The following is a 15,756-nucleotide window of genomic DNA, read 5'->3' on the forward strand; positions in this document are numbered from 1 at the left end:
GTTATGCTAACACCAACAGGAAAATTAGGCACTTACAAGTATAAGGCATTATATGGGATAGTTACATAAAAGTTCTTTTTTATCAGCACCTCTGCAGTGTGGGTTTGTTACTTCCTTTTTCTGCTGGGGGCTCCTCGTTCTGCATTCCCAGAATACAAATGCCAAATCATATTTGTTTAATATTGTCCTGACTCTTTTTTTTGTTTGTCCTTTACCTTTTAAATACAGTAATATCGAAGGCATTACTGGATTCAGTGAAGAGGACTCACATTCGGTCTTCAGCTTCATGAAGTATGCTATTCAGTTGGCAAAGTCTGGTGTAATTCGGTAAAGTATTACTCTCTCTCTCTCTCTCTCTCTCTCTCTCTCTCTCTCTCACACACACACACACACACACACCCATTATATTTTCTCGATCTCATATCAGCATTGTGCTTTCAGCAGTATTTACGTCATCCTTTTCTGATATGCTTTTAAATATTCAAAATGACGCTAATACTTTAAAAATTCCTAAATGAAATGGAAGGGTTAGGATGAATTTATTCTTGTTCTCTCTTGCAGTCTTGTTATTTACTTATTTTTCAGCCAGTACCCTGTTGTAGTCTTAGTGCTACTGCTGTTCGACATGCTTGGATCAGCATCAGTTTGAGGACAATACTAGCATACACTTGAGGAGATATTTACTTTTCCATTCAAGAATAATGATAAATGATAAATGACCTTAAAGGAGTTGATCATAATCTTGATTCTTAGTTTATTCTAAGCTATGAAACTAAATTCTATGGTAAACTTGTTAAGGTTGATGTAACGCTTTACAACGCAATGTTGATTCATATTACCGACGCATCCCTTCACAAGTGGTTTTATTGAGCAAAACACGTGGATTGAGTGATGTAATGTGACCAAACTGGTCTTAGCACATGGATGGATTAGCTGATAGGCTGATATCGTTTCTTGTGAAAGTTAAGCAATCCAACCTAAAACCAAACGGCAATGGGTGGAGAGTCCAAGGAGTTCATTTTGTGCAATGCAAGGCCTTAAATCAAGGCCCCAGTTCCCCAACACACACATAATGCCACCTCGTGTAGTTTTTCTTTTTCTTATTGACTTTTTAAGTGTCCTTTTAGGAGTTTTTAGAAGACTATTTCTTTCAAGATACCCCTTCTGGCTTTGGATTGGACATATAAGCAGGTTTTCCTGAATGGTTTTTTGGTTCAATCCTACACTGAAACTTAAGTCTGGGGTTGCAGGGGATGTCTCTACGTTTTCTTGATATTAAATGAAAAACAATGCCGTCAGAACATTTGAACAGGCTTTTATGTTTCAATTTCGTCAGCAGACTGGACTGAACTGGATCGGATCGGATCGACCCGGCTCGGCTCTTATCTAAAATATTCAATTCATGGTTTGATGGGTTCATGTTACTTCACATTCCTCTCCATTGAAATATGTTGTAAAAAATCTGATGCCCTAACATCTCTTTTTAATTTATTTGTAATATTATCGATGCCGCGTCATCATTATTTCAAGCAAATGTTCCCTTTGAAACGGTTTGCTCGAAGGGTTGGGCATGCCAGCCTCCCTTCTCCGGGCGAGGAACATGACCGGTTAATGCAATGGTCGGAATGCAAAGATTATAAGTATTTGCCTTGTTACTTGGAAGCCATCCATTCTTCCCCCAAGGTTGGGTCAAGGAAGAAACCAAGAAATAGGAAACATAGATGGTTTTAAAATGAACAAATATTAAACAAGAAAAAGGTTAAGCAAACGACTTTCCAACAGAATGCTTCAATCATTGCATGATGATGATGATGATACGATACACAAAGCACTACCAAAAATCCCAGCAGCAACTACAAGAGAATATTATGAAATTGCATAAAGGCATCCAAACGCTCCCTACTGACTCACAAGTTTATAATTTTCTAAATCTGCATATGCACAAGAAGCAAAGAAACTGTAGAACCAACTATATAACAAATTCCTCCACCATCTGTACCTTCAAATCAAATAGATGCAGAAACATCATTCAGAAGGTTAACATGCGACTCCCGTAGACTTCTCTGCGACAACTGTTTCTTGATGACATGATTTTCCACCTCTCCAGTCACGATCTCAAGCTCCACTTTAGACACCGATCACAACATATTCAACGGATGCACTCGATACCATGACAAATCCATAACCAAATCACAAACAGTATAACACAAACAGCTGCATCAACGGCAAGGACAATTCGCACTTGGCGGCACCACTTCTTTCGAATGCTTTGAGAACCTGACCTAATCCTCATTGATCCCAAATCCTTTTGTAATGCAATTGAAGAACCTGCTCCAGCTTGGTTATTGGAACCCGAATTAGCTGAGTCAATACTGACTCCTCTATCCGTAGATTTCCTATGTTCCTCCAACTCGATGTCTCTCATTGCAATCACATGCTCTTTAGCCTTCTTCTTGTCTTGCTTGCTGGACTTCCCCAAGAGAGGGGCTTTTGTAGAATTGGCAACTTCAATTTGACCATTGGCACTACTTGGTGATGGAGAAAGACCAGCATGAAGTGATGGAGAAGCTTCAGCTGTCCAATTGCTACCACCGTGAGAAACGTTCTCCAAGGAGGTGATCAAGCGGTGGATAACAGGAACTAGCTGTTCTTGTATGCCAACAGAACTCATAACACTCGACAAACTTCCCCTTGAACCCTTCCTGGATACCTTCTTGAATTCGTCTCTCAAATGCTCTAAAAACTGAAGAACCCCGGTATTCCCCAAACTATCATCAACAATTGTGAAATAAACATAGGCATCTTCAATTAAGAAACCATAAGTCCTTTTACCAACCGTCTCAAAATACCACCTATGAAAAGGAGGAGTCTTTTCCAAACACAAAGAAGCCAAGTTGTCAATTTCACCATCTCCGCTACTATGCACGTAGAGGATCCGGTTACCCCTTGACACACAACAGTAGTAAACTGTATTTTGAACGGAACCCATCACTAGTACACCGTTAGAGTTAATACGCAATTCCACTTGTAGTCTGCAAGCAATTACAGTAGAAGCTCATGCTCAGCATCACCAAAACCGCCTTGGTCTTTCATTCATTTTACCTAGTGTCAGACGATGATTTGAAAATTGGATTCCTTAAAGGGTTCCGGATATGATTTTATGTTGAAGTCAAACTCAAGGATCCGAAGACCATAAGCTATTTTCGTCATCAAAAAAGCAGGACCAAATGAAATGCAAACAACACATGCGCTACAGAATCAAAAGCATATCCAGAAAAAAGCAACAAGGGTGGTTGTTCAGCTAAGTAGTTGACGTCGGCGTTGTAGGCTTGTCCGACTCTCAGGAGCAAGATGAGAAACTAGTCTCTGAAGGTACTAATCCTAATCCGTGATTACAAGGAACGGAGAGCACTCAGGACATTGGAAGGAAGGTTTCAAATTAAACAAAGACATCAAGTTTGGGGTTTTCCACAAGTCTAAACCCCAAATTAAGTAAATTCAATGAGAGTAAGGTAAATTCAAATTGGTTATTGGTTGAGAACAAAATAGCAAGATGGCAGTCAATGAGTGTTTGCTAATTGGTACGGAGAAATAGTACAAATACAGGGCGGTGTGAGTTTACAAGATTAGACACAGATTTCTCATCGACCAACCAAACAGATCCAAAAAAGGTTCTAACAACACACAGATTCAGATTTACCTCCGAAAAAGGCAAGCCTTGAGCATACGGTGACACGTGACGACTGACCGACGAGACAGACACCTGGTGCCTGCTGCTGCTGCTGCTGCTGCTGCTGCTGCTGCTCAAACTTCAAACGCCAAACTCCAGACTCCAAACTCCAAAGTTCAAACTGAGAGGATTATAAGATGCGATGCGAGTTAAACAAGAAGTGAAGTCAAGTAGTACGCTACGCGTTCTTTCCGGTTGACATTTTGACTTGTCTTGCTTTGGGTTTGGCGACTTTGCTTGGGTCTTCTTACCATCACAAATACATGTTACAATACGGACGCGTAACTATGAATTGAAAATGACATGATAAATACTAGTCTTTCACACTCAGTATATCCGCTGCTTTTTTTGTTTGATTTTCGCTATTCTTCGTAAAAATAATTTTCATGATTTAAGGACAAAAGAAACGGAATGACCATATTAGCATTTTGTAATTACAAATTGAGATGAAATTGTGTTTTTTTTTGGAAGATTTAAATGGTCTTATTTGGGTGTCTAATCTAATCCATGCTTCTATGCTTAATGCTCATGAGTCTGAGAGGAACATATATCTTCTGATTGTCGATTGGAAGATTTAAATAAGACAATATTCTCAATTAGTGAGACTACGTAATCCTTGCAAAATACCATACAATGCTCGCTCTCAGTGCACACTAAACCCTTGTTCAAATCACGTCTTAATTCTCATACGCCAATCCATTGACAATCACATAACAGTGGATGTCGCTTATCTATTCATTCAGCAAATGAGAATCGTAGCCGCTCACAGTGTTCTTGGGCACGGGGATAAACTTGCCTACAACCAAACCAAAATTGTTAACTACGTTCCCACCCAAGCAAGACCAATGCCAGATCAATTTGGAAACTCTGCAACGAAGATGTGGTTTCCCATCTGAAAGCATCGATATACTTTGTTTGTTCCTGCATTCATCAGTTGTTCTTGGTACCTCCCCCCTTGCTGATGCGGAGGTCTAGGACCTCAACATCAAAAGAAACATCTTCTCGTTTGTTTTACTTTAGCTGCTTCTTGGCTTCTATATACAGAAGCATATGGCCAAATATTCTCTCAACATATGGCATGTTTGGAAGCTTTTATACTAACCGCCGCATCTCACTTGGATACTAGTATGCAGACTGCAGCAATTGAATTCTTGATGGTACCACCAGCTCTAATGCCTCAAATCAAGTCCATCTGCATGGATAGACAGACAACCAGATGTCATTAGCTGAAAATTTATCATATGGAATAAAATTAGTATATTGGCAGGGAAGGAGACAATTTGGACAATCTTCCTGACAAGTGGTTTGGGAAATGACTAAAACCAGATTTTATTATCTGGCAATCTACCCAGACAAACAATCAGCAGTGGAGGCCGATGACTTGGGAGATACAACGGATTAATTACTTTATTACTTTCTGTACTACTTGCTAGTGCAAATGAGAGGCATTTGTTAAACATATTCACAAATGAGAGTTAGTACAAGAAGTTGTGTCTCATAATCTTAAAGTTAAAGACAAAAAATAAGAAAAAGGCACAATGTGCATCACCATATGACGTTCAGTGGAAATGTAATAATCAAATTATGCTAATTGCATTTAAATAATAACAGAAAAACCATTTTTAAGCAAACTGTTCTGAAAAGGGGGGCAAGAAGGCAGGAAAAAGAAAATCAGTTAAGCTAATCTTCAGCAAATCACAAATTACCAGATGATCCACCAGTATGCTGATGCACTTGAGTTGCATTTCCTGCATCCCTCAATCCTCTCTTGCAATCAACCCACTCAGAACTTGCATCTTCTTTGGAACTGTTTTGGGCGCTTGTTGGTTCTCCATTCCTCAACCCAGAAAACTCTGTAGCTTTTGTTTCTTCACAAGCCTGAGGCATCTGAAGAAGAGATGTTAGACTATTATTCACTGCAACAGAAGATTCATGACTCGGTTCCACTGGTACATCAGGCGATTCATTTTGATATTTATGGGCAGAAAGGAGGGATGAGCGGCAGAGTGGACAAGTGCTGTGGGTAGAAAGCCAGCTGTCAATGCAATCAATGTGAAATGTATGGCCACAGGATGGTATCTGTTGAAGTCTATCCTCCGCTACATAGTCACCCAGGCATACTGAGCATCTGCAAAAAAATACAAAAGGTGCCTCATTTGTTGAGAGAAAGCTTAAGATTTGAAGGCACTATTTTCATCTAAAAATAGCACACTATACTGGAAGTAAATTTGAAGCTATTGTAAACCACTGCAAACACATCATGCTAAATATAAAATTATGGACAATAAGCGTTCTAGTTTAAATATGATAAATTATTCCAAAGTCTAAACAACCACAAGATGTCACCATCACCGTTACTTTCCTATTTTGTTTTGTTTTATAGTAATATCCTGAAAATATAATTCCTTATCATCAAGTTTCAGTACCGATGAGAAATCAAGGTAGGAGTGAGGGGTTGTGTGGTTGGTATAATTGCATCAAAGGAAAATGATTCAGAGAAATTAAATCATACTTATTTGGAAACTAAAGCCTATGCCTCAAACAATTTGATTTTGCACAAACAATCATTCACATAAGTCATTCCTATAGCCTTGTCTGTTTTAATATTCCTTCTTACGGATTTTCATACAGCCGATCCCACTTGGTGGGATAAGGCTTGGTTTTTGTTGTATGAAGTACATACACTCATTGTTTCACAACTCTTGTGATGTAGGACAATAAGAAGGGATAGATAAATAGAATAGAACTCACTCAGGCCTGTGGCATCACACCAAAGGTGTATTGAATCACTCCAATAGAGAAGTTAGAAAAATTCCGGCATCACATGGGCCTTCAACTTGACGCGGAAGATGCCTTGGAATCACTCCAAGGTTGTTGTGCTTCACACACAAGCAGGAAACCTAGAATTTCTGTTCTCTAACATTTAAAAGCTTACAAAGTAGCCCCTTTTATAGGCTAATTGGTACATGGATCTGGAAAGATTCGCATTATTATCCTTAGGAATTCTGAAGACTAATTTGTGGATAGTCATCTTGTCAACTTACTATATCACTCTTGTCTCTTTCTGTGGCATAATATGAGATTACTTAGAACAACATAATGACCAGTGATCTCACTACTGGAGTCAAATCTCCACACACGAAAAAATGTCAATAACTCATTGCTATCATATTGAAATCAATGAAATGTAAAAACAGTAGCTTTTAAAATGTTATAATCAACTGAAAACTAAAAGATCAGAAAATATAAAAATAAGTAGCTCCATATGATTCTTTATTGTATTACACAAGACAAATTGTTAATGCTCATCAGGAAACATCCAAATATGGACCCTTTGCTTCGGTAAAGTTCTTCCAGGCTTGAAGAATGATATTTACACTATGAATCAATGATATTCCTTTTTGGCGACTACCAAACATAGCATATGTCAAGAAGGATGAACCGATACGCAAGCTATAACTTTCTATTATCCCCGCACCAAAAACTGTACTTAAAATACCAAACTTGACCTCATCTATATTGCTTTTACCATGTTCAATGAAAAGCATTTCTGTCAATTTCAAATTCTAATCATATTAGAACTCATCGTCTATATTGCTTTTACTGAAGATATCATGTTGAAAGCCAAGCTGATAATTTTCTTATCACCTTGGCCCACAATTCAGTTACCGTATCATTCAAATGATAATTCCATTGATTGATTCCATGTTTCCAGGATACTGAAACAATCGATTGAATTCCCATTCCTCAAAGTTAAATAATAAAAACAAAAAATTAAAAAAAAAGGCAATATTAACTAAGAATTAAGGAAAGAAAAAGAAACCCCACTCACTGTGTATCTCTGACGGAGAAGCTCTCCTTATATACAATAATGGGCAGCATCTCCCTGAGCTCTTTCTTCAACCCCAACTCAACCTGACAGTTGCAGGCAGGAAGCCAATTTAAGAAACATATATAAATGGAAGAATGAATGAAAGAATGAGGTAACACTTACAGTGTGATTCCCCGGAGGCGGAAGAGATGTTGTCGTTCGGAGGGAGGACCAACTGAGGCGTCGAGGGCGAATATAGAACAAGTAGAAGACGAAAAGGAGGATGAAAGTGAACAAGATGGGGATGCAAAACACCAAGAATTGGTACATCTTGAACCAACTTTCCTCCCTTGATGATGATGACTTACTGTTGTTACAAGATTCTGAATTAGCAGAAGACGACCTCGGATATACATGATTATAACACATCCTTCCTTCTTCACTACAAATTTAATCTAATCGAATCGAATCTGATTATTACTAATATCTTGAGAAATGGCTAATACTTATGATAACTGGACAAGTAGAAGTTTAATTTGGACAAAACCCAAAACCCAGAAGAGAGAAGATTTGTCTAATGGAAGTGTACACAGACAGTCTACAGATTCAGAGAGAAAGAAGCAAAGAAGGAAGGGCAGGCAAGTGGGAAGTGACAAGTAGGAAGTGAAGAGGCAGGTAGGCTGGCAGATCTCATCTACGGATACGATACGATGACGGTCAAAACTCAAAAATATTCAAGACACAAAGAGCGTATCAAACTTAAGGGCGGTAATTGCTCGGGTTATCATGCAATTGGCAGTTTAAAAGTATTTTTACACTGGAAATGAATTGTCCGAACCATTGGCATTAAAAAAAAATTGAGAAAAATTAATATCATGTATAATTTCAAACTCTCCTAAGTTTAGATATTTTCTCATTTTTCTGTGCTTTGTTTTTAATTTTTTTCTAAATGAATAACATAGACCGTTGGATTATAAGTTTTTGCAACCCAACACCCCAGGTTGTGCCACGTGGGCTCAACCCTTTTTTACATTTTTTTTCTAAATTAAAAAAGATAGATTAACAAGGACCATCAAATCTAAGAAATCCAACGGCCCACATGAAAGACAGATTAATGTGGCCTGCAATGCCAAGCCCCGCAGACACTTTTTGGTCAGTCACTCTCCCCTAATCACAAGTGCAGGCCATGCACCCAACGCAAAATAAAATAAAACGTGTCTAATGCCAACATATCGTTAGATCACCTCAAGCAAAGCCTCAAGCCATTTTACCCCAACTACTTGGTCCATGGGAGTTAAGCCCATCCAATAGGTGGGCAATTGGCATACTTGAGTGTTCATCAGTTTTGATGGACTAGGATTCTCTCCCTTTACCTAACCCAAGGTGATCATTATCACCCCCTTCATGTCATTGTCATGTGTCAATTTAACTATCCATAATTGCCTATGCATTTAATTAAATATTTTATGAAAAAGAAAAACAATTGAATGACTTAAAAATAAAACTTACCATTTATTCTTTCATCTATATCTCACCTACTTGATTTGATTTTTTTTTTTTAACAAGCAATATTATGGTAGGGGAGTGGACTAAGGGGCGGTTTGAGAGTGAGGTGCTTAAAAAAAAAACACCCATGAAAAAAAGCTGTGAGAGTTTTAGGTGTTTGGTAAACTGAAAAAAAAAAGACTTATTTTGGAAGCTGCTGTGAGAATAAGCTGAAATCAAAGGAAAAAACTGAAGCTGCTATTTGCAGCTTTGGAAAACTGGCTTTTTTTCAAATCACACGGAGCTACAGTGCTCCTTTAATGAAAAGACCCACTATCAGACTGCTTTTTTTTCCAAAAACACTTTTACAAAAAAGTTTACTAAACACTCTGCTGATTTATTTCACAGCCGCTTATTCTCATAGCACAGCCGCTTATTCTCACAGCAACCTTTTTTCAAAGCACAGCAATACCAAACCAATCCTAAGCCTCACAATGAGTGAGCCATAATAATGTGATTCGAATTTGTTTTTTGCGAGAATCGAACTTAAGACCTCTCACTTATAAGTAATGAGAAATACTACTAGACCCTAGTATTAAGTGACATCTATTTCATTTGATTTGATTTGCTTAGTTTAATTAATTTAGATTAGCATTTGCTTACACACTTTTTGTGTATGAACACATTTTTTTAGAAAATGAGAATGAGAGGGGAGAGAGGGAGAGAGAGAACATAGGAGGAGTGGGACGTTTCTGTTTTTGGTATTTTTTTTTTTAATAGTGGAGGTATTTTAACATCACCTATAGATGAGGCTTCAATAAAAAACAGTAAAATTTGAACTTGTGAAATTACATTATTGCCCATCATATTTTTTTTTTTTGTGATAAAGGACTAATTTGTCTTTTCACCCTCTTTTGGTTGACAAAGAGGATTTCATTAATTAGTAGAGATTTATGTCCAAATTATTGGTTTTGATAACCAGAACTTAAGAACCCTAGCAATGCTCTTAAGTATGAAAACTCACATAAAATATTGAACTGTTATTCTCATTAATTTGTTGAAGGAAGATTACAATTTTAAAGGGAAAATACTGAAAACAAATAACTTCTCTCCCACGATCACATGCTGATTTCGTGGAGATCTCAACCCTAAGCAAACCAAGCAAACCTAATCGTGGCACAACTTCTACAAACTAGGACTTGTGCTTGACTAAGTCTCTGCATAATTAGTCAGCATTATTTAATTAAAAAACTTAATTAAAACTTAACTAAAACTCTTAACACCCTCTCTTAAACTAATTTCTACTGAAAAACTGTTTAGGGTTTAGACACCATCACGAAATCTTCATCAGCTTCTTCAACCATCACATATCCTGCCAGGTTTTCAACCCACTCCTTCTCAAGATGTTTGAGTGAATGCACTCCAAGTAGCTTCTTCAATTTCTCGAAAATGAGAGTGACTTTGTGAGTATATCAGCCAATTGATTTACACTCTTGCAATCCTCGAGCTCAACTATACCATCATTGCACAGATTTCTCAAAAAATGAAAGCGAACATCAATGTGCTTACCTCTTCCATGCATTACAGGATTTCTTGATAACTTTATGGCATAAATGTTATCACAGAAAATGATTGTTGAACCCTCTTGCTTGTCACCAAGTGCTTCTAGCATCATTCTCAGCCAAATAACTTGACATACACATGAGGCAGTTGCCACAAACTCAGCCTCAGTAGTGGATAGGGTCACAATTTGCTGCTTCTTTGAGGACAATGTAATTGCTCCATAATTTAGCATGAAAACATGTCCTGAAGTACTCTTCCTATCATCAATGTCCCCAGCGTAGTCACTGTCAGTGAAGCCAACAAAATATGAACCTCCTTGACTATTGTAGAACACTCCATAATCAATTGTTCCCTTTACATATCTCAGAATTCGTTTTGCTGCATTCAAATGCATTTCAGTTGGTCTCTCCATGTACCTGCTGATGACACTTACACCATACATTAAATCAGGTCGTGTGAAAGTCAAATACATAAGACTTCCCACGAGTTGCTTGTAGAATGAATTATCCATTGCTACTCCATTGATATCTTTACATAACTTCAATCCAGGCTCTAATGGTGTTCCAATCTCTTTACAATCAGCCATTTTAAACTTCTAAAAGATTTCCTATGCATATTTCTTCTGACAAATAAAATTCCCATCAGCCTTTTGAATGACTTCAACTCCCACAAAATAACTCATAAGCCCGAGATCAGTCATCTCGAATTCCTCCATCATAGACTTCTTGAACTCTTCCATCATCTCAACATTGTTACCAGTATATATCAAATCATTGAAATATAAGCAAAGAATTAACATTTTACATATGTTTGTACCATATTTGACCAATCCTGAAACTACTGAGCACCGGTCAACGTTATACCGTCAAGGACCCAGAAGAGTTTCCCTCCAACCAAAAGGCCAATCACAGCGGGACACATGTCGACATCAGAAGCCAATCATAGCACGACACGTGTTAACATCAGAAGCCAATCACAATACGACACGTGTCAATGTCAGAATGAAACTAGAAACTCTATTCTATAAATAGAGATCATTCTCTCACAATATTTCCTAATGTCATTTGTACTAAATCATTCACTAGTACTCACTAAAGGAGAGCTTGAACCAATGTACTTGTGTAAACTCTTCACAATTAATGAGAACTTCTCTACTCCGTGGACGTAGCCAATCTGGGTGAACCACGTACATCTTGTGTTTGCTTCCCTGTCTCTATCCATTTACATACTTATCCATACTAGTGACCAGAGCAATCTAGCAAAGGTCACAAACTTAACACTTTATGTTGTACCAAAGTCCCCACTAATTTTATGCATCAACATTTGGCGCCGTCTGTGAGAACGACACTTATTCCCACTATTTTCAGCTTTGTTAAGGTGGTTTCCACCATTCGTACACTTTCTTTTGATCAGGCATCCCTTTCCAACATGGGGAGCGAAGGAAGCCACAACACACAGAATGACACCCCTCTTGCACCTAGTGTGAAGCAACGAAAGAAAGAACAAAAGAAGTTTGCCCTTCAGGCTAAAGTCGATAAGCTGGAAGCTCAGAACAATAAGATAGCGATGAAGAATGAGATCCTCTAAGAGCAATATGAGAAGGTCTTCGAGATGCTCCACGAGGCTAGGTATATTAAACACACGAGCTCATCACCCATGTGGAAGTCAACCATCAACTGGGTGCCCCCCCAACACGGAGGGTCATTTGCCCTCGACATGGGTATTCCTGTTGAAGAGCGAGCTACTCATCGAAATGGTGATCAACATGAGACTTCTCATTGACTTTGGTTCTGAAGACCCATTTGACACCAATAGCTTTGTGTCCCTTAGGCAAATGTGTCAGCTCCCATATATTGTTCCTTTCAATGAACCTTATTTCACTTTCCATCGCATATTTCCACTTCACTTCCTTTGAAGCCTCTTCAATAGTGATTGGATCACTGTCTACAAACAGTGCAAAATGAGCATTGTCATCATCTGAGCTTGTGTAGCTTGTATCGTAATCCATCATCCAAGCTGGCCTCTTTCTCGAACATTCACCCCTTATATTGTATCTCTTTTCTTCAACTTGTAGTGGTACTTCTTCAATTTGAGGTGAGGTTTGAGCCATGGTGTTTTCACCATCAAATTCATCATCAACTTGTATATGTTGCATGGTTGTTTTGTTTGTAGAACAACTTCATTTTGCATTCTCATCAAACACCACATCTCGACTAATAATGATCTTCTTAGTTTCAAGATTGTATAACCTGTAAGCTTTGGATACATCACTTACACCAAGAAACACACACTTTTCACCTTTGTTGTCCAATTTCTTCCTTTTCTCATTAGGAATGTGTGCATATGCTATGCACCCAAACACCTTGAAATGCTCTGCAGATGGCTTTCTCCCATTCCAAGCCTCTTGGGGTGTCATGTTTTTAACAGAAAATGTGGGACTTCTATTAAGAACATGAACTGCCCAAAGAACTGATTCAGCCCAAAACTGTTTTGGAACTTCTCCTTTTGCTAGCAAGGTTCGAACCATGTTGAGTATGGTTCTATTTTTCCTCTTCGAGACCCCATTTAGTTGCAGCGTGTAGGCTATAGTAAGCTGCATTTTCATTCTACTTTCATCACACAAGGCTTCAAATTCTTTCGAACAAAACTCTCATCCACGGTCAGTACGCAAGCACTTGATTTTCTTCTCAGATTCATTCTCGACAAGAGCCTTGAAGCTCTTGAATGTATCAAATGCCTCTTATTTCTCATGCAAGAAATACACCCATGTTTTTCTATTGAAATCATCAATAAACAAGATAAAATACCTCTTCCTTCCATTTGAACGTGGATTGATTGGTCCACATAGGTCCGAGTGAACCAATTCCAAAACTGAGTGAGCCCTTGTTGCTTTCCCACTTGGAAGTGTTTCTCTTAGTTGTTTTGTTATGACACACTTCTCACAGACCTTAGTTTGGTTTGTGATTTTGGGCAAACTAGTCACCATCTTTTTCTGATAGAGTGTTCTTAGTCCATTGAAGTGCAAGTGACTAAACATGTGATGCCACAACCATGTTTCATCATTTTCCTTTGCAACCATACAGGTGTTTACACTATTAAGCTTCAACGAGAACAACCTGTTTGGTGATATCTTCACCACAGCGATAGAGCCTCTCCTTGGATCATATATTTCACATTCTCCTTGAAATATAGTGATCTTATACCCTTTATCTTGAAGTTGTCCAACACTTAGAAGGTTTGTTTTCAAATTAGGAATGAAAAAGACATTTGAAATTGTCTCAAAGAGATCATTTTTGGTCTTGATTTGAATCTCTCATTTTCCCATCACGTTCACTGTTGACTTGTCTCCAAAGCTTACAATTGTATGAAAGCTTTCATCCAAATTAACAAAGGATGTTTACACCCACTCATGTGATTGCTGCAACCAATGTCCACATACCAAGTCTCCTGGTCAAAGTTCTTCATAACATGAAATGCCATCAACGGTGTTTCTTCCTCATTTTTCTCAATAAAATTTGACTTCTCTCCCTTCTCCTTAAGAAGCTTGGTGTAGCACTCATTTATGTAGTGCCCATAGTTACCACATCTGTAACATTCAACTTGTGATTTGTCAAACTGCTCTTTGCCTTTGCCTTGACGATCATCTTCTTTCTTGGAAACATAAGATGATTTGCTATCATCTCTATTCCCAAACCTTCAACCATCTCGATTTCCTCGACCTCCTCTTCCACGACCACATCCACCTCTTCCACGTCATTTTCCTCCTCTTGAACTTGAAGATTCAGTGAAGGTGGAAACCTTAAAAGCTTGCTCTTGGGAGCCTCCACGGTTGAGCTTTTGCTCATGAACAAACAAGGAGCTTTGTAGCTCATCAATTGAGATATCCTCTATGTCATTTGACTCCTCAATTGAGCATACCACGTAGTCGAACTTAGGAGCCATTGATCTTAAGATTTTCTCCATGACTTCATTGTCTTCAATCTTGTGACCATGGATTCTCATCTTGTTAGCCATTGACATAGCTTTTCCAATATACTCATTCACAGATTCTCCATTCTTCATTTGAAGAGTCTTAAAGTCTCTTCTTATGGCTTGAAGCTGTGCTCACTTCACCTTTTTCGATCCTTGGTACTTTTTCTTCATTGACTCCCATATTTGGTGAGAGGTATCCTTCTCGAGAATGGTTTCAAGAATGGATCTATCAATCGCCTGGAATAGGTAATTCTTTACCCTTAAATCTTTCAGTTTCAGTTCATCAACCTTCTTTTGTTGTGTCGTTGTCAAGATATCTTCAGGTATGTCAATTCCCGCTTCCACAAGGTCAAAGTACTCTTTGGACCTTAGGAAATTTTCCATTAACATGCTCCAAAGGTCGTAATGACCATCGAACTTAGGAATGGCTGGTTGCACGAAGCTTTCAGTTGCTTTCTCACTTGACATTGTTTCTTGCTTTGCAAGTTCACTTTCTCACTTGTGTTTCTTTCTGAGATCCTTAAAAACTGGCTTTGATAACCAAAACTTAAGAACCATAGCAATGCTCTTACGTAAAATATTGAATTGTTCTTCTAATTAATTTGTTGAAAGAAGATTACAGTTTTAAAGGGAAAATACTGAAAACAAATAACAACTTCTCTCCCCTGATCACAGGCTGATTTCGTGGAGATCTCAACCCTAAGCAACGGAAGCAAACCTAATCGTGGTGAACATCATCATCCACGACTCCTACAAACTAGGACTTGTGCTTGACTAAGTCTCTACATAATTAGTCAGCATTATTTAATTAAAACTTAACTAAAACTCTTAACACAAATCATACAAGTTTGGTATATGCTTATGAGTTTTGTGAATGTCCAAATCATTGAGGGACCATTGCTTAAATAGGTTAAAGTTGAAAAACCATTTCTTGAGTTGGATTAAAGTTGAGGGACCAATGGTAATGGATTTTTAGTTGAGGGACCATGGCTACACGTTTTGATGAGTTGAGGGACTTGTCACAGCCCAACCCCAGGCTCCACCACATCTCAGGGTCGTCTCCGCTGTAGCACGATATTATCCACTTTGGGCTCCGACCACGCCTTCACAGTTTTGTTTCTGGGAACTCACGCGAGCAGAACTTCCCAGTAGGTCACCCATCCTGAGAATGCTCTGGCCCCTTTCTCGCTGAACT

General features: G+C 38.4%; 3 protein-coding genes across 4 annotated transcripts; all 3 read right to left on the reverse strand.

The window, feature by feature from the left end:
- Positions 1-1,772: 1,772 nt before the first annotated feature.
- LOC103429426 (phytolongin Phyl1.1-like) lies at positions 1,773-4,013 on the reverse strand. Of its 2 annotated transcripts, none has more exons than XM_008367575.4 (2): positions 3,701-4,013; positions 1,773-3,032 (listed from the first exon to the last, which is right to left on the reverse strand). In XM_008367575.4, exons 1-2 carry the CDS (start codon positions 3,724-3,726, stop codon positions 2,150-2,152), a joined length of 909 nt encoding a protein of 302 aa, XP_008365797.1. In that variant the 5' UTR covers positions 3,727-4,013; the 3' UTR covers positions 1,773-2,149. The 2 variants fall into 2 exon arrangements, with proteins under 2 accessions (XP_008365797.1, XP_008365798.1); XM_008367576.4 differs by having other exon boundaries at positions 1,773-3,102; positions 3,701-4,010.
- A 252-nt stretch (positions 4,014-4,265) lies between these two features.
- On the reverse strand, positions 4,266-8,306 carry LOC139196311 (RING-H2 finger protein ATL7-like). Its single transcript, XM_070821999.1, has 4 exons — positions 7,725-8,306; positions 7,563-7,645; positions 5,437-5,858; positions 4,266-4,922 (listed from the first exon to the last, which is right to left on the reverse strand). Exons 1-4 carry the CDS (start codon positions 7,968-7,970, stop codon positions 4,900-4,902), a joined length of 774 nt encoding a protein of 257 aa, XP_070678100.1. The 5' UTR covers positions 7,971-8,306; the 3' UTR covers positions 4,266-4,899.
- Positions 8,307-10,461: 2,155 nt separating this feature from the next.
- LOC139196638 (secreted RxLR effector protein 161-like) lies at positions 10,462-11,175 on the reverse strand. The gene has a single exon (XM_070823017.1). The coding sequence runs from the start codon at positions 11,173-11,175 to the stop codon at positions 10,462-10,464; it is 714 nt and encodes a 237-aa protein (XP_070679118.1).
- Positions 11,176-15,756: the final 4,581 nt, after the last annotated feature.

This window comes from Malus domestica, chromosome 05, assembly GCF_042453785.1.
Source record: "Malus domestica chromosome 05, GDT2T_hap1".
Classification (NCBI taxonomy): Eukaryota; Viridiplantae; Streptophyta; class Magnoliopsida; order Rosales; family Rosaceae; genus Malus; species Malus domestica.

Excerpts from the sequence above, each read along its gene's own strand:
- LOC139196311 (XM_070821999.1), bottom strand. The coding sequence starts at position 7,970 with ATGTGTTATAATCATGTATATCCGAGGTCGTCTTCTGCTAATTCAGAA. Across the intron at positions 5,859-7,562 it reads TTCTCCGTCAGAGATACACA|ATGCTCAGTATGCCTGGGTG; the intron begins GTGAGTGGGGTT and ends ATTTTTTTGCAG. Across the intron at positions 4,923-5,436 it reads GCATACTGGTGGATCATCTG|ATGGACTTGATTTGAGGCAT; the intron begins GTAATTTGTGAT and ends CTATCCATGCAG.
- LOC103429426 (XM_008367575.4), bottom strand. The coding sequence starts at position 3,726 with ATGCTCAAGGCTTGCCTTTTTCGGAG. Across the intron at positions 3,033-3,700 it reads AAGGCTTGCCTTTTTCGGAG|ACTACAAGTGGAATTGCGTA; the intron begins GTAAATCTGAAT and ends AATTGCTTGCAG.
- LOC139196638 (XM_070823017.1), bottom strand. The coding sequence starts at position 11,175 with ATGGCTGATTGTAAAGAGATTGGAACACCATTAGAGCCTGGATTGAAG.